Consider the following 24319-nt stretch of genomic DNA (forward strand, 5'->3'; position numbering starts at 1 on the left):
TCGTCCGTGTTTAAATGGTAGTTAGAATAATGGAACGCCGTACTACGGAAGATTCCAAACAATTTGGCCGAAATGTACAAAAAAGAAAGGCGAAAGACTCCGGTACTAATTCGTTTCGCCGCTTACCACCTCCTTCTGGTGTCAGGTAGTACATGGAACCCTCTGCTATCAGAATGTCCAATTCTCCGTGGGAACCCAGAAGAAATCAGTTCTTCCTCTCAGACGCTAACATTTCCCCCTTGGAAACACCGTCCACATAGCCCTCGTTGAGCCTTCGACTTGGTTGCATGAAATGAATAACGCACAATACTTCCTGGATGGGCGTGGATTTATGCGGCCTCTTCCGCGATGGCGTCATGGGATATGTAGTCCATCAGGACTACAAGATCCCGATCGGCAATGTAGGCGCCGCGGCTAACACCTGACAGTACGCCCTCCTCCAAGGCGCCTCCTAGGACCAGGTTTAGTGGGATGACGGGCATGAAACAGGTGCACTGCCCTAGGGGCATGGACATTGCCTTCCGGCTCCCATGAATCCTCCTCGGCATTATACCCCTTCCACGAAACCAAGTACCATAACTTACTCCCCCGTCGTCTGGAATCCAACACTCTGCGCACCTCATACTCCAGCTGCCCATCTCTAACCACCGGAGGCACCGCCTGCCGGGTCGCTGAAAGAGCCGGTTTCAAAAGGCTGCAATGAAACACCGGATGGATCCTTAAGGAAGCAGGTAAGTTGAGACGATAAGCCACAGGGTTTATCTTGCGTAACACTACATAGGGACCAATGTAACGAGGATGAAAGATGCTACGCATCTTGAAGCGTATATACTTGGTGGAAAGCCACACTCGATCACCTGGCTGATACGCCGGCCCCTCACGCCGATGTTCATCACCCCATTTCTTATATTGTTCCTTGGCTTTCTCCAGATTGAGTCGTATCTTCTTTTGCATGGATTGGAGATTCTTAATCATAGCATGAACCGTAGGTTGATCCGTGACATCCCGAGGTATGATTATGGGCAACATTTCCGCGTGGAACCCCGTGTTAGCACGAAAAGGAGACTCCCTTATCGAGCTATGCCAAGCATTGTTGTACGATAGTTCGGCAAGCCATAACAACGATACCCAAGATTCCTGGGCGTCCTTTGCATAGCACCTCAGATATTTCTTCAGGGTTTGGTTGAGGCGCTCCGTCTGGCCATCGGTTTGTGGGTGGAAACTGGTGGATAGGGCGGATTCAATGCGCAGAACCTTGCACCACATGCGCCAAAATCTAGCGACGAACTGGGGGCCTCTGTCCGAAATAATGGTTCTTGGTAGACCATGTAACCGCACTACTTGAGACAAAAGTAGGTGGGCGGTTTGACTTGCTGTAGGTAGGTTTCTACAAGGGAGAAAGTGACCCATCTTGGTGAGACTGTCGATTACCACCATGATAGCGTTGTACCCCTGATCCATTGGTAATCCTACCACAAAATCCACGCTGATGGTTTGCCATGGTTTATCCGGAGTGGGCAAAGGCATCAGTTTGCCCTGACTCTTCGCATTTTCTCCCTTGGCTCGAGCACATACCTCACACCGGGCCACCCATGCCGCAACGTCTTTAGCCCAACCTTCCCACCTGAAATGTCGTTGAACTATTTGCGCAGTTTTGGTGTACCCAGGATGACCAGCCGTTACCGCATCATGACACCAATTGAAGGCTTGCACTCGGAGTTCATGTGTTGGCAAATACAAACGATTACCTTGCAACGGTATTCCATGCTTAAGGGTACGGTCCTGACTTACTTCGGCCCATTTCTTCCACTGAGCAACAGACTTATGCTTAGAAACTTTTTCTAGGAAATGGGAGATATGAAGGGCACAAAGCACTCTTTCAGGTGGGATGATTGATTCATCAGGTCTTGAAGCGATGGTTCTCACATCCTCTTGTCGAGACAGTGAATCTGCCTTGCGATTGTCAACCCCAGGACGGAAGGTTACCACAAAATCATATTCAGAAAAAAAGAGCATCCACCTCATTTGTCTCTGGTTAAGCTGTCTTGCCTCCTTCATATACTGCAAGTTTCGGTGATCAGTGTATACCGTGACCGGGTGTTGGGCTCCCCACAGGTAGTGTCGCCATTCCTGAAATGCCTTTTTGATGGCTAGCAGTTCCTTTTCTGCCACCGTATAGTTAAGTTCCGCAGCAGATAATTTCCTAGATAAAAACGCGACAGGATGAAGCTGTCCGTGGTTTTGTTTCTTTGGGATAACACAGCCCCAATCGCTATATCAGAGGCATCTGCTTCGACGATAAAAGGTACGTCTGGCTGTGGATGTTGAAGTATAGGTGCGGAGCAGAAGGCCTGTTTTAAAAAGCAAAAGGCCTCCTCTGCCTCCTCTGACCAAACAAAAGACACACCCTTTCTTAGCAACCTTGTTATAGGTGACACAATGTGGGAAAAATGACAGATAAATCTTCTGTAATAATTGGAAAACCCAAGGAAGCATTGCACGTCTCTCACACTAGTGGGTACTGGCCACTCCTGAACAGCCTGTATCTTTCGGGTCGACATGCAAAACCCTTCAGGGCTTAAATCCACCCCCAGGAACTCAACCTTCTGGACATGGAACTCGCATTTGCTCAGTTTGCAAAAAAGACTATGCTGTCGCAATGCTTGGAGTACTAAGGAAACGTGTTCAAAGTGGCGCTCCAGGGATGTAGAATACACCAGAATGTCATCTATATAAACGATCACGAAATGGTCTATGTATTCCTTAAGAACATCGTTCAGAAAATACTGGAAAGCCGCCGGGGCGTTACACAACCCGAACGGCATTACCAAGTACTCAAACAGGCCATAACGGGTTTTGAACGCCGTTTTCCACTCATCCCCTTCGTGAATTCTGACCAAATGGTAAGCTCCCTTCAGGTCCAACCTTGTATAGATTATTGCCTCTTTCACCTGTTCCAATAACACAGGAATAAGGGGAAGAGGATATCTATTCCTTACCGTGTTCTTGATCAGCATTCGATAATCGATGCAGGTTCTCAACTCTTTATTAGCTTTAGCTATGAAAAAGAGGGGAGAGGCTGCCGGAGAACAAGATGGTCTAATGAACCCGATTTCCAGGAAGCGATCCAAGTATTTTCTCAAATGCTTGGTTTCTGGGTCTGATAGAGCATATACCCTACAAGAAGGAAGGAGAGCTCCAGGAATCAGATCTATCTTGCAATCATATATACGATGGGGTGGTAAGGTCTCAGCCTGACCTTCGTCAAATACATCCTTGAACCCGGCATAAACAGAGGGCAATATCACTGTTTTCTCCACCACTGTGGCCAACTGTAGCCCTTGAGCCAGTGCTAACGTGGGGGGATTGTTGTACAAGAAGCAGACATTCTCACACCTCGAGGACTGAAAACTAACCGTCTTGGTTTGCCAATCGATAGCAGGATTGTGTTTTCTTAACCAGGGCATTCCCAAAATTATTTCATACTGAGGAGCCTCTATTATATCTAGCCTGATCCTTTCTTTATGTGCCGGAGATACCCCATTGAAGATCAACCCAACGTCCTCCGTATGTTCTGTAAGGGGTCCAGATTTCAGCGGTGTTCCATCAACTGCCAACACTATTTCGGGGTCCTTTCTTGGAATACTAGGAAGTCCCAGTCTCCTAACCACCCCGGCATCTATGAAATTTCCCGTGGCTCCGGAGTCTATCATCGCCCATACTGGATATTTTCGATCTTGGGACATCAGCTCTACTGATAACAAAAGGTGGGATGCCTTTTCTTCCTGTGGAAAAAGGTTTAAAGAAGTTACCCGTAACACCGGTTGGGGTTCTGTAAAGGGCAAATCCTTTTTCTCAGATGTCTTCCCTGACGTAACCGCTGCCTTTTGAGTGGGGAAGTAGGAGAGACTTTTTTTTGGTTTTTGGGGACACTCTCTCACATAATGACCTTTCCTGCCGCAATACATGCACAACCCCTGGACCCTCCTACTCTCCTTCTCGGCCTTCAACAAGGGTGCCCTCACGGCTCCCACGTCCATAGGTTCTCCGCATGTATCATTGGGAGTAGAAACTGGGCGCCCCTCCCTTTCCGGAATGCATGGTCGCCTATCACCCGCTCTACGCTCTACCCTTCTTTCGGCTAATCTGTGATTCAGTCTCAGGGTAAGATTCACAAGGTCTGTACAAGTGGAAGGCTGCGGATCTATTTGAGCGATTATATCCTTCATGTCGTCTCGTAAGCCTTGATAATAGAGAGACATTCTCTTCTCCTCTGGCCACCCTGATTCCGCCACCAGTCTATTGAAGGTCGTAAGATAAGTGACCAAATCAGACCTCCCCTGTCTCAGCTCCAGTAATTCCCTATCAGCACTAAAGGTGGTTGTTCTATGATCAAACACCCTCTCGAAGGCCGACCGAAAGGCATTCCAATCCGATAACAAAGGGTCATCGTTTCTGACTAAGGGCACGGCCCAATTAGCGGCGTCTCCCGAGAGATAAGAAATAGCGAACGTTACCCTGGAAAGGTTAGAGGGAAAAGACGCGGGTCTACAAGAGAATTGAAGAGACAACTGAGTCAGAAAGGCCTGAACTCTCCTGGGGTCCCCTGAAAACCGTTCCGGGCTGGCCAAAGGGATAGGAGGGGAGACATTAACGGTTACCTGCGGTGTAGATGCTGAGGCATCAAAAGGATTCCTAGTAAGCCTGTCTACCTTTTCCCTTAAAGCCGCTGCCTCAGCCCTAGAATTAGCCAACTCTTGTTGCACTACTACTAACGCCTGTAATACATCATCCATAGACGCCATTTTTGCATTACACCGAGCGGGAGGAGTTTTATTCGTGGGTGCGTTATTCTGTCACGTTGTAGATGCTCCTCAGACTCGGTGTGATGCAAAATAAAGGTCCACCTCCTGACCCCACCAAGTCACCGACAAAAACCACGGTGCATTGGAGTAATCAGGTGAGGGAAGGTAGGGGAAGGAACAGCAGGGACGGGATAGCTGTAAAGAAAAATACACAGTGTTAAATATCACATTGCCTGTCTATTCTCGTAATGTCTCACTAACACACCAATGACCGTGCCTGCCCATAACTCATGAGGGCAGAACTAGTCCCATGCCTGTCTAGGCTCCATCTGAATCATAGATGGAGGCCACAAGCCAACAACGGATACCAATAATCACTTAAGGGTTTCACAACACCCACTCATATGCAAGATAGTCATGTAATAACGATGAAACAAAAAACAAAGAGAAAAAATAAGGATGGCCAAAAAACCCTATCTCGTACTACTGTCTATGACTCAGTTAAACTACTAAGCCTCATGTTATTGTCACGTAACTTGTAGAAGAAACCAGGTCCCACTCCACTATATCCTGAAAAAGAACAACTTGTCCCGACTGTTTAATTCCTGCAAAAATAACATTAATCCTGAGACGCCGCCAATTGTATCTATGTTCTGGCTCCAAAGACCGTTGTCCGTGTTTAAATGGTAGTTAGAATAATGGAACGCCGTACTACGGAAGATTCCAAACAATTTGGCCGAAATGTACAAAAAAGAAAGGCGAAAGACTCCGGTACTAATTCGTTTCGCCGCTTACCACCTCCTTCTGGTGTCAGGTAGTACATGGAACCCTCTGCTATCAGAATGTCCAATTCTCCGTGGGAACCCAGAAGAAATCAGTTCTTCCTCTCAGACGCTAACATTTCCCCCTTGGAAACGCCGTCCACATAGCCCTCGTTGAGCCTTCGACTTGGTTGCATGAAATGAATAACGCACAATACTTCCTGGATGGGCGTGGATTTATGCGGCCTCTTCCGCGATGGCGTCATGGGATATGTAGTCCATCAGGACTACAAGATCCCGATCGGCAATGTAGGCGCCGCGGCTAACACCTGACAATATGTATCTATGTGTGTATGTATGTATGTATGTGTATATATATATATATATGGAAAATGTCACTTACCCAGTGTACATCTGTTCGTGGCATGTTCCGCTGCAGATTCACATGCTATGCACAGGTCCTGCCATCTAGTGTTGGGCTTGGAGTGTTACAAGTTGTTTTTCTTCGAAAAAGTCTTTTCGAGTCACGAGTGACTACTCCTTTTCGGCTCCATTGCGCATGGGCATCGACTCCATCTTAGATTGTTTTCCCGCAGAGGGTAAGGTAGGAGTGATAGAGTGTAAAGAAAGAGATGTCCATGCAATTCAATAGTGATGTATATACATAGATTAAATAAAGAGGTGTCCATGCAATGGAATAAAGATGTATATACATATGTACAAATTTTAAATGTAACTTTAACGGCTACAGGCTCCCGGGGAGGACGCATGTGAATCTGCAGCGGAACATGCCACGAACAGATGTACACTGGGTAAGTGACATTTTCCGTTCAATGGCATGTGTAGCTGCAGATACACATGCTGTGCATAGACTACAAATCAGTAATCCTCCCTAAGCAGTGGTCAGCCTGTAGGAGTTGATGTTGTCTGAAATATTGTTCTTAGTAAAGCCTGTCCTACCGTGGCTTGTTGTGTTGCTAACACATCTACAAAGTAATGCTTGGTAAATGTATGAGGTGTCGACTAAGTGGCTGCTTTACAAATTTCTGTCATTGGTATGTTTTATAGAAATGCCATTGTTGCTCCTTTTTTCCTAGTGGAGTGCGCCTTTGGCGTAATTAGCAGTTGTCTTTTAGCCTTTAGGTAACAAGTTTGTATACATTTTACTGTCCACCTGGCTATGCCTTGTTTTGATATGGGATTACTAATATGGGGTTTATGGAATGCGACAAACAATTGTTTAGTTTTATAAAAAGATTTTGTTCTGACAATGTAATACATCAGAACTCTTTTAATATCTAATGTATGTAGTGCTCTTTCATAACACTGCCTGGTAGTAGGTATTCTTGCCTGTTTAATGACTTCCATACACTCTGGTGGAAGATTTAGATACCCAAACTCTAAGATTTCAGGAGCCAGATTGAGTATCGCTGGATTGGGGTGTCTGATCTGCTGTTTGTTCTGTGTCAGTAGGTCTGGTCTGTTTGGGAGTTTGACGTGTGGTACTATTGACAGGTCTAGCAGTGTGGTGCACCATGGCTGGCGTGCCCACGTTGATGCTATAAGTATGAGTTTGAGTTTGTTGACCAAAAATGGAATGAGCGGGAGAAAGGGAAAAGCGTAATCAAATATCCCTGACCAGTTGATCCATAGAGCATTAACCTTGGACTGAGGGTGTGGGTACCTGGACGCGAGGTTTTGGCATTTTGCGTTTTGGTTGGTGGCGAACAGATCTATGTTTGGTGTCCCCCACTGACGAAAGTACTTGTGAAGTATCTGGGGGTGAATTTCCCACTTGTGAGTTTGTTGGTGATCTCGACTGAGCTCGTCTGCTATCTGATTGTGAATCCCTGGAATGTGTTGAGCTACCAGGTGAACGTTGTTGTGAATTGCCCAATGCCAATTTTTTGGGCTAGAAGGCAAAGTTGTGATGAGTGGGTTCCTCCTTGTTTGTTTAAGTAGTACATTGTTGTCATATTGTCTGTTCTGACCAGAATGTGTTTGTGAGCAAAAAGAGGTTGAAAAGCTCTTAGTGCTAGGGAGACTGCTAGCAGTTCTAATTGATTTATGTGAAGCTGCTTCTGTTTGTTGCCCCATTGCCCCTGAATATTGTGATTGTTGAGGTGTGCTCCCCATCCAATCATTGATGCATCTGTTGTGAGAATGGCGTGAGGCACAGGGTCTTGAAATGGCCGCCCTTTGTTTAAATTTGTGGGATTCCACCACTGAAGTGAAATGTATGTTTAGCGGTCTATGAACACTAGATCTTGGAGATGACCCTGTGCCTGCGACCATTGTTTTGCGAGGCACTGTTGTAAGGGTCTCATGTGTAATCGTGCGTTTGGGACAATGGCGATGCATGATGCCATCATACCTAGCAGTTTCATGACAAAACGGACAGTGTAGTGCTGATTTGGCTGAATTTTTGGCAATATGGTGTGGAACGATTTCACTCGTTGTGGGCTTGGACTTGCAATCGCCTTTTGAGTGTTCAGTGTAGCTCCTAAGTGCTGCTAAATTTGCGATGGCTGCAGGTATGATTTTTGGTAATTTATTGAGAACCCTAGTGTGTGTAGGGTATCTATTGCATAACGTGTGTGATGTTGACACTGTTTTTGAGTGTTGGCTTTTATTAGCCAATCGTCGAGATATGGGAATACATGCATATGTTGTCTCCTTATGTATGCCTCTACTACGGCAAGGCATTTTGTTAAGACTCTGGGGGCCGTTGTTATCCCGAAAGGTAATTCCTTGAATTGGTAATGTTTCCCTTGTATAACAAACCTGAGGTATTTTCTGTGAGCTGGATGGATGGGCATGTGAAAATACACATCTTTTAGATCCAGTGTTGACATAAGTTCTCCCTGTTGTAGCAATGTTCTGATCGGATGTAGAGTTGAGAGTCCTGAGATCTAATATTGGCCTTAATGTTTTGTCTTTCTAGGGAATAAGGAAGTACAGGGAGTAAACCCCTGTTCCTTTTTGATGATGTGGCACTAGTTCTATGGCTTGTTTGAGTAATAGTGCCTGCACTTCTGTTTGTAACATTGCAAGATGTTGCGATGAAAGTTTGTGCGCTTTTGGGGGAATGTCCGGAGGAAATTGTGTGAACTCTATGCAGTAACCATGTTGGATAATGGACAGTACCCATGTGTCTGTTGTGATGTCTAACCATTGGTCATGGAACATTTTCAGTCTTCCTCCCACAGGGGAAGTGTGTTGAGGGAAGGTGATGACAAAGTCACTGTTTGTTGTTAGTGGCTTGTTTTGAAGATTGGAATGTTCCCCTAGACTTGGGAAATTGTCCTCTGTAGGATCCCCAAAATCCCCCTCTTTTGTATTGTGTCTTGTAAGAGGGCTTGGATTGTGAGGTGGATGGCTCGGAGGGCTGTGGCCTGAAGCCTCCCCTATATTGAGCCTTCCGAAATGTGCCTCTCTATTGGGATGAGTAAAGCGCTCCCATCGCTTTAGCAGTGTCAGCATCTTTTTTCATTTTATCAATGGCTGTGTCCACCTGGATCCAAATAATTGCTGTTGATTAAAAGGCATGTTGAGGACAGCCTGTTGGATTTCAGGTTTAAAACCTGATGACCTGAGCCATGCATGCCGCCTAATGGTGACAGCTGTATTTATAGTCCTTGCGGCTGTATCAGCTGAGTCTAGCGCCGATCTTATTTGGTTGTTTGTAATCGCCTGTCCCTCCTCTACTACCTGCAGAGCTCTCTTTTGGTGTTCCTTGGGGAGATGCAGAATAATGTCCTTCATCTCATCCCAATGAGCCCTATGGTATCTAGCGAGGAGGGCCTGCGAATTAGCTATGCACCACTGATTGGCTGCTTGTGACGCCACCCATTTCCCTGCAGCATCACATTCTTTGCTTTCCTTATCTGGAGGGGGTGCATCTCCAGAGGACTGCGAGTTAGCTCTTTTCCTCACTGCGCTGACCACTACAGAATCGGGGGGCAGCTGTTGTGTGATATACACTGGGTCTGAGGGTGGTGGTTTGTATTTTTTTTCTACCCTTGGGGTTATAGCCCTTCCTTTAACCGGCTCCTGGAATATCTGCTGGGCATGTTTGAGCATACCGGGGAGCATGGGTAGGCTTTGGTATGTGGCGTGGGTTGAGGACAATGTATTGAATAAAAAGTCGTCCTCTAGAGGTTCTGTGTGCATGCTTACATTTTGGAAAGCTGCTGCCCTAGCTAAAACCTGTGTATACGAGGTGCTATCCTCAGGTGGAGAGGGCTTAGATGGGTAGCTGTTGTCTGATACCGGGTCATCGTATAGATCCCATGGATCTGTGTCCTGATGTGACTGCATAGTGTGTGTTGGAGACTGTGCAGTGGGTGTAGCAGGTGTGGAGACAGTCCGTTGAGGAGAGTGGTGAGGAGACTGCTGAGGAGAAAACTGGCGAGGCGGAGTTTTCTCTCTTGGCACTTTAGCTGTTGGATGATCAGTGTCCAAATCCATGGAAGGCCAGTTTTCTTTTTATCTTGAGAGGAGGTGCTGTGAGGGTCTTGCCAGTGTCTTTGTGGATCCGTTTCCTGGCTTGTTTGTCATCGAAATCCTCCATTTGTTGTAGCTCTTCCTCAAATCTATGGCTTTCTTTTAACTGTTTCGAAAGTCCATGCCCCTCTATATAGGAATGCTTTTTCGGCTCCAAAGCTGTTTTTTCGGCACCAAAGGGATTGGAGTAGTGGTTGGCCTCAGTTCCGAAAGGGACGTTCGGGGTCTCGACTCGGTGCCGTGTGCTTTCGGAGCCTGTGTCTCGGCTCGAGTCCAAAGACTTCGTAATGGGCGTGGCCTTTTTCGGTGCCGAAGGTGTTACTTGGTCACTGGTCGATTTTTTTACGGGTGGAGCCATGGCCTTCGGGCAGTGGCGTCCCCGAGGCCTTATGTTTGGTCTTGGTCTGGGTCGGGGCAAGCGTACTCACATGCTGGCCCGCTGTCAGTGGTCGGTCAGCGTCGGACTCTTCCGAATCGGACCCCTGAACGGAGATTGCGGTGTGAATCATCTCCTCCTCTTCCGCGTTGAGGCGTTCGGTGCTTCTGGACGCCGTCTGCAATCTTCTCGCTCTTCGGTCTCGTAAGGTCTTTTTGGAATGGAAGGATCTACAGGCTTCACAAGTATCCTTTCTATGATCTGGAGACAAACACAGATTACAAACCAGATGTTGATCTGTGTAGGGATACTTGGCGTGGCACCGAGGGCAGAATCTGAACGGGGTCCGGTCCATGAGGCTTTAACGATAGTTGCGGTCGGGCCGACCAGGCCCAAGTTGGGCGCGAGTGCCCCGAAGGGAAACCGAAGAAGTGTGTCCGCCGGAACCGAGGTGTCGATGCTAGATTGGGCGCGATCGAGAACAATACAGACAATTTTCAATGGATTATAGTTTTTTTCTGACTCGAACAACCGGAGTGAAGAGGAACACGTCCGAACCCGATGGCGGAAAGAAAACAATCTAAGATGGAGTCGATGCCCATGCGCAATGGAGCCGAAAAGGAGGAGTCACTCAGTCCCGCGACTTGAATAGACTTCTTCGAAGAAAAACAACTTGTATCACTCCGAGCCAAACACTAGATGGCAGGACCTGTGCATAGCATGTGTATCTGCAGCTATATATATCACAAATCAAAACAGATAACAGGAATTAAAAAATATGCATCACCATGAGGCAAGGGCACATCTGCTTCATCCCCCTTCTATCAGCATCAGATCGCCAGATCCCAGAATCAATCGTGGCAAGAGAGAGATCAATTATCCTCATGGGAAGGATGACACACCTCAGCGTCCTGAGCATGTCTGAGATTGAATCACTCACACCCCGGTCCATCTGGTCTCGGCCTCTTATACTTTGAACAAACAAGAGAGGAATTTTCTAGAAACTCCCTCTCACTGCATAAGTTTATTATTTTAAAAATGCTGATTACGTTAGGTCAGCTTTGAAAAGAACACGTTTGGACTTGGCCAAAATCCCAAGGTGCCCCTTCAAAACAAACTGTTCCCTGCCGTCCTAGTACATTCTTATCAGCATAAGCCCTTTGTGGGAAAGAACACGAAAACAAGCAGAACAAAAACATGATAATTTGGAAAACTACTTGCAGCTTCTAACGTGGCGGTGGCTAATACTAAAATAAAGTCAATAGGCAAAATGAAGCTGGTGGTCACTAATGTGACGGTGTGCTGCTAGGCTAAGTGCAACATGGAGTCAGGGGTCAAAACACAAATATCATTACAGTGAGGTACCATTTTTATCGGGAGATGCGGGGGAATGCTAGGTAGAAGGAAGTTTGTGGCTCCCCTCCGATTTCAGAACTCTGCAGCACCAAAATGTGAGGAAAAAGTTTTTTTTTTGTGCCAAATTTTGAGGTTTGCAAAGGATTCTGTGTAACAGAACCTGGTGAGAGCGCCACAAGTTACCCTATATTGGGTTCCCCTAGGTATCTAGTTTTAAAAAATGCACAGGTTTGGTAGGTGTTCCTAGGTGCCGGCTGAGCTAGAGAACCAAAATCCACAGCTAGGCAGTTTCCAAAAAACACATCAGTTGTCAATTTTAAAAACTTGATGTGTCCATGTTGCATTCTGGAGCATTTCCTGTCGTGGGCACAAGGCCTACCAACACGAGTGAGGTACCATTTTTATTGGGAGACTTGGGGGAATGCTGGGTGGAATTTGTGGCTCCTCTCTGATTCCAGAACTTTCTATCGCCGAAATGTGAGAAAAAAGGTTTTTTTTGGCCAAATTATGAGGTTTGCAAAGGATTCTGGGTTACAGAACCTGGTGCGAACCCCACAAGACACCCCATCCTGGATTCCCCTAGGTGTCTAGTTTTGGAAAAATGCACAGGTTTGTTAGGTTTCCCTAGGTGCTGTCTGAGCTATAGGCCAAAATCCACAGCTAGGCACTTTCCAAAAAACACACCAGAGTTCAATGTAAAAATGTGATGTGTCCATGTTGTGTTTCCTGTTGCAGGCATTAGGCCTACCCACACAAGTGAGGTATCATTTTTTATCGGGAGACTTGGGGGAACGAAGAACAGAAGGACAAGTGTTATTGCCCCTTGTCTTTCTCTCCATCTTTTCCTTCCAAATGTAAGACACTGTGTAAAAAAGACGTCTATTTGAGAAATGCCCTGTAATTCACATGCTGGTATGGGGACCCCTGAATTCAGAAATGTGCAAATAATCACTGATTCTCCATACCTTATCTTGTGCCCATTTTGGAAATACAAGGGTTTCCTTGATACCTATTTTTCACTCTTTATATTTCATCAAATGAATTGCTGTATACCCGGTATACAATGAAAACCCATTGCAAGGTGCAGCTCCTTTATTGGCTCTGGGTAACTAGGGTTCTTTATGAACCTATAAGTCCTATATACCCCTGCAACCAGAAGATTCCAGCAGAAGTAACAGTATATTGCTTTAAAAAATCTGCCATAGCTGGAAAAAGTTATAGAAGAAAACGTAGACAGAAATGGCTCTTTTTTCACCTCAATTTCAATATTTTTGTTTTATTTTAGCTGTTACTCTCTGTAGGAAAACCTTGAAGGATCTACACAAATGATCCCTTGCTGAATTCAGAATTTTGTCTACTTTTCAGAAATGTTTAGCTGTCCGGGATCCAGCACTGGTTTCACACCCATTTCTGTCACTAACTGGAAGGAGACTGAGAGCACAAAAGAAATTGTAAAAATAGGGTATGTCCCACTAAAAGACCACAATTCGGTTGAAAAATTTGGTTTTCTGATTCAAGACTGCCTGTTCCTGAAAGCTGGGACGATGGTGATTGTAGCACAGCAAACCCTTTGCTTATGCGATTTTCACGAAAAACACTAAATGCTTTCTTCTGCAGCACTTTTGTCCAGTTTTTTGCAACCAAAAAACCCAAAAACGAAATTTTAACTGTATGTTGGCTAATTTCTTGGTCTCCACCAGGAGAACCCACAAACTCTGGGTACCTCTAGAATCCTTAGGATGTTGGGAAAAAAGGATGCAAATTTGGTGTGGGTAGCTTATGTGGACAAAATGTTATGATGGCCTAAGTGCGAACTGCCCCAAATAGCAAAGAAAAGGCTTGGCACAGGAAGGAGGGGGGGATGAAAGGGGGGGTGGGTAAAGAGTAAAAAAAATGCACAGAAAAGTCCCACAACAGTTTACTGAAAAGGTGCTTTTTTCAGGCAACTGAAGGCATATCAATTGATAACCTACTGCAACTAGATTCTGCTCTTAAGCTCTGCAGACCTGCCTTCATTGCAGACATTTTCAATACTCCCTCAAATAGTTCCTACTCAAATAAAGCTTGTGTCTTTTACGTTTACAACTTTTAACAGTTAATATCTTTCATTTTAAAGCTTAGCAGTCATCTATTATAATTCTCAAGTAGTATTTATGTAGCAGATTAAGTTTCCCCATTGCGGATAGATGGAACACTGGCAGATGAATGCACATGGCCAAGCTCAAGAGTTGTAGGTTGATAGGTATTGAGGCTTACAACCTGTCTCCAAACCCACACCTCTTCCAAAGATCAATTTTCAACCAGACATTATCAAAACAAATAAAGATCACAGTGACAACGTTTAATACTGCACCTTGCAGTCAGATTCCAAGTCAGACGTAACACTTTCAGAGGATTTTCGTGAAGAATGATGCTTTTTTTTCTTTATCTTTTTTACTTGTTTCTTTTTGTCCTGTTTGCAGATTAAAGGAAAAAATTAAATGTTACTTAAAATAAATTTACTTTCATACAGGTAAATCTCTATGGTTTTGTCAGAAAGATGTGAAATAAAAAGTTCCATGTAAAGTAACTTCTTTCAAGTGACACACTGAAAATAAATTACATTGAAAAAATGATGAATAGGGTCTTGACAATTTCAGTTTCATTAGTAATTTTCATCTAAACCAAACCATGCAATCTTAATAAGCAAACAAGGTTATAAATGCAGTTAATGTTATACCATTTAGGGGTTGAGTTGAGAAACCACTTTGCATACTTTTTTGTCCCTTTCGGTATGTTTACTATTTTGACCATAGTCGGACATCAAACGATCTGATGAGTGTGTTAAAAAGGGATCTCAAGCAGATCCTGTAGAGCACTTGTGTGGGAAGTGTTTGGGACTGAAATCGTGTTCCCGCATTGTTAGGTATGTATCCCTGGACGCAGCCACACTGTAGCAAGGGGTGGGAGACCTCAAACTGCCACTCATATTTTCAGTGAGCTGCCAAGGATTTTTTTAAAGGGCATAATAGCAATAACACTCCTACCCCAAATAGAGGTAGAAAACCTACTTATGGGGGACAAACAAAATAACTTTTTTTAAATGGGGATTCAAGGGCAGGGGGCAAGAAATAAACTTGGTGAGCAAAGGCACGCTTTACGTAACACAGAGAAAGTGGTAGGGGCATTGGAATGATAATAAGGCTCAAACATTGACAGCAACAGTGTAGCCCACTCAACGCAAACCAACTTCCCTCTGCAATGCTGCGTTAGACTCACTATCATAAAGAACCTTATAGAAGGAACAGGATGGTGTGATGGCTGTATTTAATCATACAAATTACCCCCTTTCATCTTACCTAGGTCTTTCTCAGTTGAAAGACAATGGCAAATTAAGCCATTTTTGGAGACAATTTCAATAAAACAAAATACTGTCTGACAGTTTGAATGATCCTCAGATTCTCCTAGAAATTCCTCAAAGACTAGCTGATAAAGCACAAGATGTCAATATCAGTGAGGGAAGGCAGTAAAGGAGAACCCATTGTTGTTGCTGGATTACGTGGCCCAGATCCAGAACATGTGGTAAACAAGACTGTAGGGTTACAGAGGCACAACAAAGGTAATTTGGTTTCTCTATTGCTTTCTGGAGAATATTGGGCATTAAGGGAATGAGAGGCAAACCATAAATGATCGCACCCATCCAATCATTGAGAACAGTGTTGTACACAGAGAACTTCCCCTCCTGTACCCGATCACTGGCAGAAGACGATATTCTATTCTTGTCTATGCATTTGACATCATAATTATGTTCCTTAATTCAGTAAGTCAACAGAGGAAATTGAGGACCCTTAGTGGATACGATGAAATCAGTCAAACGATGATTAACACATCTATGAGCAATTCAGTTTTTCCCCTCAAAACAATATGGAATAAGAAAAAAAGTTGCTCTATAAACAGGAGCTGGAATAAGTTAAATGTTACTCATACCGGAGAGTATCTCTTTGGCATATAGTATTCGGGGCCAATCCCATGCATACATTCAAAAGAAAAGGCAACTCTGTAGCAATTGGCCTATCTAAACTAGCATAGAGTAAGAGTAAAGAGAGAACTGAGAATATGAAATAAATATAAGAGAGAAATGTTCAGTCAATTCTACTATATGGGATCAAATGTCTTGCTACAGAACCTTGTCCCTCCTAAAATGTTCACGTTTCTTTTTAAGCATCAAAGACTTTCTGTCCAGGCCTTGCAACTTAAACTAGCAAACCACTGTATATGCTTAAAGCCTAGGTCTGTACGTTATATTAAGATATTTACTTTTTGAGGAAAGACTTAAAAAGGGAGGTGCTATTCTATGAAATTTGAAACGCACTATCCTTTCTGCAAGTATAGGGATTTAATCAAGTTAATTGCATTTCCAAACATGAGATAAAGAAGAAGGTTGGGCAAGCACTTAAAATAGCAAGTGTGATATAGGTCATAAAATCATTTTGAAAGGTCTTCTTTATATAGCTAAATACAAGGAAATTAGTCAATTATAATGGATCGGGATGCCCAGCTTTTTTTATTATTTTTATTCTGGTTGTTTAGAATGAAAAGACATGTGAACAGTAAGAAATGATGTTTTAGATGATTTTTGCCCATGCTGTAACTCATATACCAAAGGAATAGAACACACTGTTTGTATGTGGATGTTTGACATTACAATGAAGAACATATTTACGATGCATTTTTGTAAAGAAATGCATTTTTTATATAGAGCCTGCTATACACTATTTATTGACATCGTCCCGCCACTGTGACTGTTATTCTCTATAAATATTTTAGCATGCTTACTCCATTCCTCTGTGGAAATCTGGAATTGTATGATAAATAAAAGGAAGACTTTGGAGTCCAAGAAATGATTGCAAAAATATTTCGGACATAAAACATAGGCGAATGAGGTGACAGTTGTACTTCACCAAAGTTGCTTCAGAAAGCAATATTATACACTTTAGTAGCACGAATTCCAAGTATCTTACATAGTTTGCACAGATAATATCCAAGTGCATTTCATTCTTATGCACCGCGAAGTGGAGCATCAGATTGTTTCTTCAATTGAAGGTAATTACCTTAATGTGTCCACATCAGTTTCATGCTACGCACTAACCTGATGCCTTATACGGAACTCCAATAGATTGTGATAAATTCCCTTTTTGGTAATGAGTTAACTTATCGAGTACAAACTGATTGGCTGCACTTTATAACAAGTCAATTTCATAGATTGACCTATACAACACGCTATTTATCCATCGAACCTTCTCACACTCTTTGTCAACAAAATGTTAGCAAGAAGAGGATAACAGACTGTATTATTGGTTAATGTGGACTTTACATCAACTAAAAACTAAAACTAATTTACTGGTACTGGTAGCATGTAATGCTAACAGTAGTTTCCCCAGTTGCAGTCACTCCAGCTCAGTAGCTGAAGTACTACATATAGCATTAGAAGCAGTACTAGTAATACTACTAGCAGTTTCAACACCACTTGCACCCGCAAAAATACTCATCAATGCATCACTAGGGCTAATAATACAACAGTATAAGTAGCCACAGATTTAGTTACATTTGAAGTACTAGTACTTCAGACATTTCAACTAGAAGTAGGATTTGGAATAAGGGTACCAGCAGTAGTAGCAACGGCTGGAGTGCTATAAGCAGTAAATATTTAAGACCTGCAGTAGATTAGAAGCGATGGATTTTTCTCATTCCTTAAAATCAGACTGAAACACCTGCTCTTGGAATATTGAGAAGTACAATCAGTTTGAGTGACAGAGCGATATTGTGGAACAGGCATTTCTCTTTCTTCCTATGTTTTAGGGGTGTCTCCCCTATGATCCTGTAGTGCTGAGAACACACCTTTTGTACTAAGGCTTCCTCACCCATTCCTCGGGTACGCCCCTTTCAAGTTAGCCTTCTCCCTGTTTTCGTGGGTTCTGTTGGGAAGCAATCTGACATTCGCTGGAACTATGTTCGCACTACAACAAGCAGTGGCAATGCCAATAGGTTTAAAGCAATGTTGTATGGTAATGTGAAGCATTACAAATAGACAGCAAGGGGACTAGATATGTGTTTGTGTGAAAGCAAATAACTGTTGAGGAATACTGATGTAGGTTAAAATGGCAGGTGATTGAACTTTTGAACAGGACCTAATAAAAATCAGTATAGGTTCATGAGTGCCCTCCTCCCATCTGTGCTACTGTCAGAGAAAAACAACATAAATGATCTAGTTATCTAAGACACTTTAATAGCATCCCAATGTGCGTGCCCCAGAAGGTTCAAGCTCAGGCAGTTGGATAAATAAACAAAATGATCAGAGCTGTTTGGAGGGCAAGCACTTTTTTGTGGCAACACACACAATATGTCCAATCAATACATGTACTCCTTGCTACCACCATGTGGGCCAAGCCAAAGCCCCTTGTCCTCGTGATTTTCACACAATTATCTGGCTGGTGACAGCTTCACTGTCAAGTCAGACCAAGAAAAGCTGAATAAATCGTTCTAGAATTAGCAGCAGGACACTATTAGCAGTTGCAGCATGAATAGTAGCACTCTTAGTACTAATGGGGAAATTAGAAATAGTAGTACAGTTGACGTATTATTAACTATAGGAGTAGTAGTGGCGGTAGTATCAGCTGCTAGACATAGCACTAGAGGAAGTAAAATAGGACTATTTTTTGTGAGATGTCCTCAAATTTTTATATTGAATAAAACGCTGGTAATATTTTCAATGCGTTATCTCAAAAAGGAAATAAATGAGAAGGGATACAATGAAGCAGACTATTTTTGGGCCTCCTACTACTATTTGACATTTTGGATGAAAACTGAGTACATGAATTTAAGTTGGTGATTGCGGCAGCAGATGACTATGAAGTAGATAAATGGTCATTAGTCCCAGACCTGCCAACTCACACGGTGCCACCGTGTGACACACAATATTGGCTACCCTCACAGAGTCACTCAGTGAGAAGCTAATATCACACAGTGGCAGGGAAAACAAGAGAAAAATGCTTGCTTTCGGAGGCTTTTAACTGCTGATGTCCATTAATGGGTGTGAAAACACCCCAGGACATCAGCAGCAGCCTCAGCAAGCTTTTTATTTATTTTTAGAGGAAGGGATTTGGAGCTGGGGTGGCGGTAAAAGTGCCTTTTAGGTGCTTCTCAGCATGAGGGCATGCCCCCTAAGAGGCTCCGCCTCACACTGTGAGGCTGTGAGGTTTTTGGTGAAGTTGGCAGGTCTGTAGCCCCCATGTTTTGGATGAAACATCTTTAGTTCTGTAGTGTCCCAAAATTGCAGTTCTACGGGTAAATTCTATGGATGATATGCTGCAGGGTGCTATAATATTGTACCTTGTATTATATTAAACAAGTATTGCCAATCCAAACCCAAACTCCAATAATCTCACTGACACAAGACGTATGCAGAAATATGTGCACTATAATATTTTAATCAATGTAATGTAAAATGAATACATTAGATTTTTTTTTATTTTACTGTCACTTTCACCTCAAATAGTAAAGTGGGAGGTCCTCAAGCAAGGTAACTCAACCTGATCTAAAGACATTTCTGGCACACTCAAGTAATAAAATAAGAGGAGTTTAAATGCCTTACCTCACCATCAATGTCGTAAGAACTGCTGGAAGAATCAGAGCTTGATGAAGGAGAGGAAGATGGAGACAACTGGACCAAATACAATAAAAAGTAAAGATTGTGAGATGACGCATTTAATATTCCAAAATACATTAAACTGAACAATTTAAAAGGCTAATTGCCAACATAAGAAAAGCCATTCTTCAGCTTACCAACATTGCAAAATCACTGTTGTAAAAAAAGTACTGTCTTCCTAAAATATTTTGCTATGTAGCAACCTTTACAGAATTGTGGTCTTCTGCAGTTACACACTGCAAATAGCCTTGATTGAGAGTCCTTACTGTAAAATATCTAAAATAATGCCTTCCCAAATAAATATTTCAAAGATCATGAAAGAAGGCACCCTTTCTCGCTATATGGAGTTTTAATATGGTTTGCTTTCTCAAACAGCAGATAGGCCAAATGTTCTCAAAGCATGCGATGGCAAGTGGTTATGATTAACAGTAACATACACTGGTGGCTGCAATTAAAAATGTAAGGAAAGGCTTCAAGGTAGTTTATTGAAAGAAAGAAAAACAGAACTATGGATATAAGCACTAAACTCCAGATTCATAACACCAGATTGAATAAATCGGGATGAAGGGCACAAAACTTTCAGAAGCATGTAGATCATTTTAAAATCTGTATCTTTCCTAACGTGCATTACCTTGCAGAGATTCAGGGGTGCATACATTATGAAAATTATGAAACTAAATAGGAGTATTTTGAATGTATTCAAAATGTCTACAAACTAAAAATCTCGTCCAAACCTTGTGATACTGGGGCATAATTCTGCACTGGTTTAGCAATTTCTGTGTCACACCTGGTTGAGTGAGGTGTAACTGCACACAAGTCTGTTAAAAGCATGTTAGTGAATACCCGAAAATGATACATTTGCGGGTGTCCACCGCATCTGCACTGCACTTTACAGACCAATCAGCTGTAATCGTCTCAGAATGCCTACTTCTAGACAGGTAGATATTAGTTATGTAAGCATAAGTGATGCATACCTTCCAAAAGTACAGAGAACAACTCAATGTGCCCAACATGGGTGCCTTGACCAAACATGACAAAAAGACTTATGTTTGAAATCAACCTACCATTCCCAACATTGCAAGAACCTCTCCTGTTATAGGCTGGATTATCTATGTAATAGGTAGGGATGAGATCACATATGCTTCAGGACTGCTCTAGAATTTCCTCCTGCAGTTTTTATCATACCTCCGGCATACACACCCTCAGTGTCTCCAAATAAAGTTAGATTGCACAGATGCATTTAATGTGTGGGAAACATTAGCATTATGAAGCAATTTGAACATGGGCCTCTACGCTTTAGAGAGAAAATAGAAAATAACAATCTCAAAACTTAGGGGTACATTTATAAACTAACTGGTTGAACAGAACAGGTCGCAACTTGCAAGCAGAATTTCTGCAACCCATACTAAATTTTACAGACCGATCTATGCATTGATAGGTCACTTTGTAAAATTCCGATTTGGACTGGGTCATAATCAGATCTACCTCATGAATAGTAATGAGGTAAGTTGTACATTTAAACTCACTGTGATTTATACCCATTTTTTAAATGTTTTTTTACATTTCTTTTTAATACTTTTTTGTCTAGCAGTGCATAACAGGAAGTAGTCTGCTGACAATCATAAGTATGTTAAGCTCGGTCCCAATACCTTCACTACCCAACCACAGCCCCACATAAAAAGGTCATTATGTTCTATAAGGTTACATAAATAACAAACAAACAAAAACCTTACACTGTTTCCATGTAAAAGAAGGTAAACTTCAACCAACCATAAAGTGCCTTTTTCTGATCCATAAAGTGACTGTACCACTCCCTGTCAGCTGAAACCCCTCAATTTCCTGTCATACTGACCACAGTGAATAACCCTTGCATGACACAAGGCCTCTCTTAAGATAATCTTCTGCATTATCCCTTACCACTCCTCAGCCCTTGGGGAAACGGGAGTTTTCTAACGGGAAGTAATCAAAGAATGTGCTACTATCCTTGCAATAAACAAAGTGTTCAGTGCCTTGATATTCTGGTCTCTCCTCCTCTAGCATTCCCCAGGAGCTTTTCTGGAGGAAGAGGGGTGTCTAAATCAATTATCTCTCCTATTTTCAACCCCCTTCTCCAAAAAGGCTCAAGCTGGAACCACTACCAAAACATGTGTAGTCATCTCCCTTCCTATTCTCACCTAGACAATCACTAGAAACGGAGGGAAATACTTTGTTTAAAAAGTGGGAGGGGTATAATATAACATCCATCCGTTACAGAAGGCCAGACTGGTAACCATCAAAGGAACACTGGCCTGCTAAGGTCGCCCCACAAGCCTGTGATCGCCTTTAAGTAAAGTAAATTCCGCTTTAGTCTGTTTGAAATGCAGCCTGTTTTACTTAGAGTAAACAGGGCTGCTATTACAAGAAAAAAAAGCATTTGCAATGAAATAGGTCTTGCATTTGAGAAAGTTAGAGCTATTGGTGTTGTAGATGTCTAAATGGACTTTTCTTGCAACACAAGTTGGTCAGTCCTGCCTCATAATTTGGTCTTTTTCCGCCAAATAATTCCAGTGGCCCTGCAAATAACTAATGCATGCACTTCCACTTACCCTCTAATTGCAGCAAAAACTAAAAATGTTGCCAAGTGCAAGGGTCTTAGGAAGCTCATCCTCCATGCTTCACTAGAAAAGGCATTTAAGATAGAGCAATCTATTATTATTTCCAGCCCAAGAATCTATTCTCAACCTTTCCAAGATCATGGCTGGGTGTAAACAGTGTCCTTCTCCGAGGCGTCCTCGATTAAATCATCTGACGGTACATGATCTCTCAACTTTGAAACAGTCCTTATCAGGATGAACACAGTAAACTATTGTTTGGTCCATTGCCAATCGTTTCAACGCACTCTTGCTTTTCTGTCCACCCCCATGCAATATCAGGCTTCGAGGAGCAGCACATTCAGTTTAATTCTAAACAAATAAAGTAGCCTGCTCTGTGTTTCTGACCAGAGTACCCCAGCTCCAATGTTTAATTTGCATGTGATATTCCCCTTGAGTCCCAGTTACAAGGTGGGATCATTTAACAACTCAGACTAGAAACTGAATTAAATGTGACATTTTCTAGTGCAGGATCCGTCTGTCTCAGGTCAAGATGGTATCACACGGTGATAACATCTCTTTTTCAAGTGTTAATATATACCCTCTGACACTATTTCATAGTGAAAAGCTCAAGCACAAAGGGGAAATGACTAGAAGATATAAGAAAGTCAAACACAAGAAAAAAAAACTATCAACCCAGGGAGAGCCAGGGCTAATTATGTTAAGACTGGAAGGGCGCCACCTCATTCAGAACTTTTACAAAAACCATCAAAGTTAAAAACACACAAAGCAAGAACAAGCTGTAGAAAGACGATCCAGCATTAAAGTTTGGGATGTATTACAAAAGTACAAAAGCACGGGCAAGCGCAGACATAAAATCCATGCCTTGTAAATGCACACATTCATCTTTCTGCACAGTACATACCTTGCCTAAGCAGTATAGCAGCACCAGAAGCGGGAAACGCTGCAGTCTAGTGCACACTACTCTATCCTATCTATGAGTGTTAGAGCACACCAGCCATTACTGCCAGCTCGACTGTGGTTTCCTGCACTCTGCCAAACAGGAAATTGCCACTTTGGTTCGAACGGACTGTGCCAATGGGAGAAAGGGGGGGGTGGGGGGGGGGTGGGTAGGCTGTGCAGGAAGTTACCTAGGCACAGAGCACTGTAGCAATAACGAAATTTATTAAACTAAGAAATACATTTGAATGCAGAGCGCCCTGCCCATCTTAATGACTGTATGTCATTCCGGATGAAGGGGTGAAGTCACCTCTGCCAAAGCTACTGGGTGCAGGTGTTAACATCAGGGAGCGCCGATAGGGCAAGGCTCACGCACATGACTGGTTATAAGCAGGGGTCACAGATACATCACCATTACCACCTGGTCAGTAATGTGTTAAGCGCCAGGGGAGTACTTTGTCAGAAGTGTGCTGCATTGAACTGAGTAGGCAAAAAACACATTTCTCAGGAGGTATTATTTGCATTCAAGGAGAGCTTTATGGGTGGATTGTCAGGGGTTGGAGCTGCTGAATAAGCCAGCCCCTGATCCACACACACACACAACATGACATATCTATGAGGGCCGGCCACTGACCGTAATGAAGTGGGTATTTACTATTTTAACTCTACGCGCTCTTTAATAGTAGGGAAGGTTATAAAGCGGACCGAGGCAAATATAACTTCACTTTCAGTTTTTTATGCAGTTCACGCAGTACACAGGATTACTGTCTGGGGTGGGGAGGCAAGTACTTACCTCCACCAAATTTGGCCAGAAGGAGCTCTGGACTGTTGGGGACACTTGGGCCCAGCTCCTGTGTTCCAGATGCCATGCTCGTCAGAGAGGGGTCCCAGAGGACCGGTGATGCAGAAGTTTGGTGCCTGCGTTGGCAGGGGGAAGATTCCGTCGACCCACGGGAGATTTCTTCCTGGCTTCCAGTGCAGGGTGAAGGCAGACAGCCCTCAGAACATGCACCACCAGGAAACAGTTGAGAAAGCCAGCAGGATTAGGCGCTACATTGTTGCTGGTAGTCATCTTGCTACTTTGTTGCGGTTCTGCAGGCGTTGGAGCAGTCAGCAGTCAATCCTTGGCAGAAGTTGAAGAGAGAGATGCAGAGGAACTCTGGTGAGCTCTTGCATACGTTATCTGGTTAGAAACCCACAGGAGAGACCAAAATAGCCCTCAGAGGAGGATTGGCCACCTAACCAGGTAACACCTATCAGGAGGGGTCTCTGACGTCACATGCTGGCACTGGCCACTCAGA

At 43.3% G+C, this 24319-nt stretch overlaps 1 protein-coding gene across 1 annotated transcript in view; it reads right to left on the reverse strand.

Moving 5' to 3' along the window:
- LOC138262460 (protein FAM133-like) overlaps positions 1-24319 on the reverse strand; it is a 101239-nt gene that overhangs the window by 59030 nt on the left and 17890 nt on the right. Inside the window, exons 2-3 of the mRNA XM_069212355.1 lie at positions 19435-19503; positions 14158-14256 (exon numbers count right to left, since the gene is read on the reverse strand). Coding sequence (XP_069068456.1) covers positions 14158-14256; positions 19435-19503 — 168 coding nt within the window. The remainder of the gene's footprint in view (positions 1-14157; positions 14257-19434; positions 19504-24319) is intronic.

This window comes from Pleurodeles waltl, chromosome 10, assembly GCF_031143425.1.
Source record: "Pleurodeles waltl isolate 20211129_DDA chromosome 10, aPleWal1.hap1.20221129, whole genome shotgun sequence".
Classification (NCBI taxonomy): Eukaryota; Metazoa; Chordata; class Amphibia; order Caudata; family Salamandridae; genus Pleurodeles; species Pleurodeles waltl.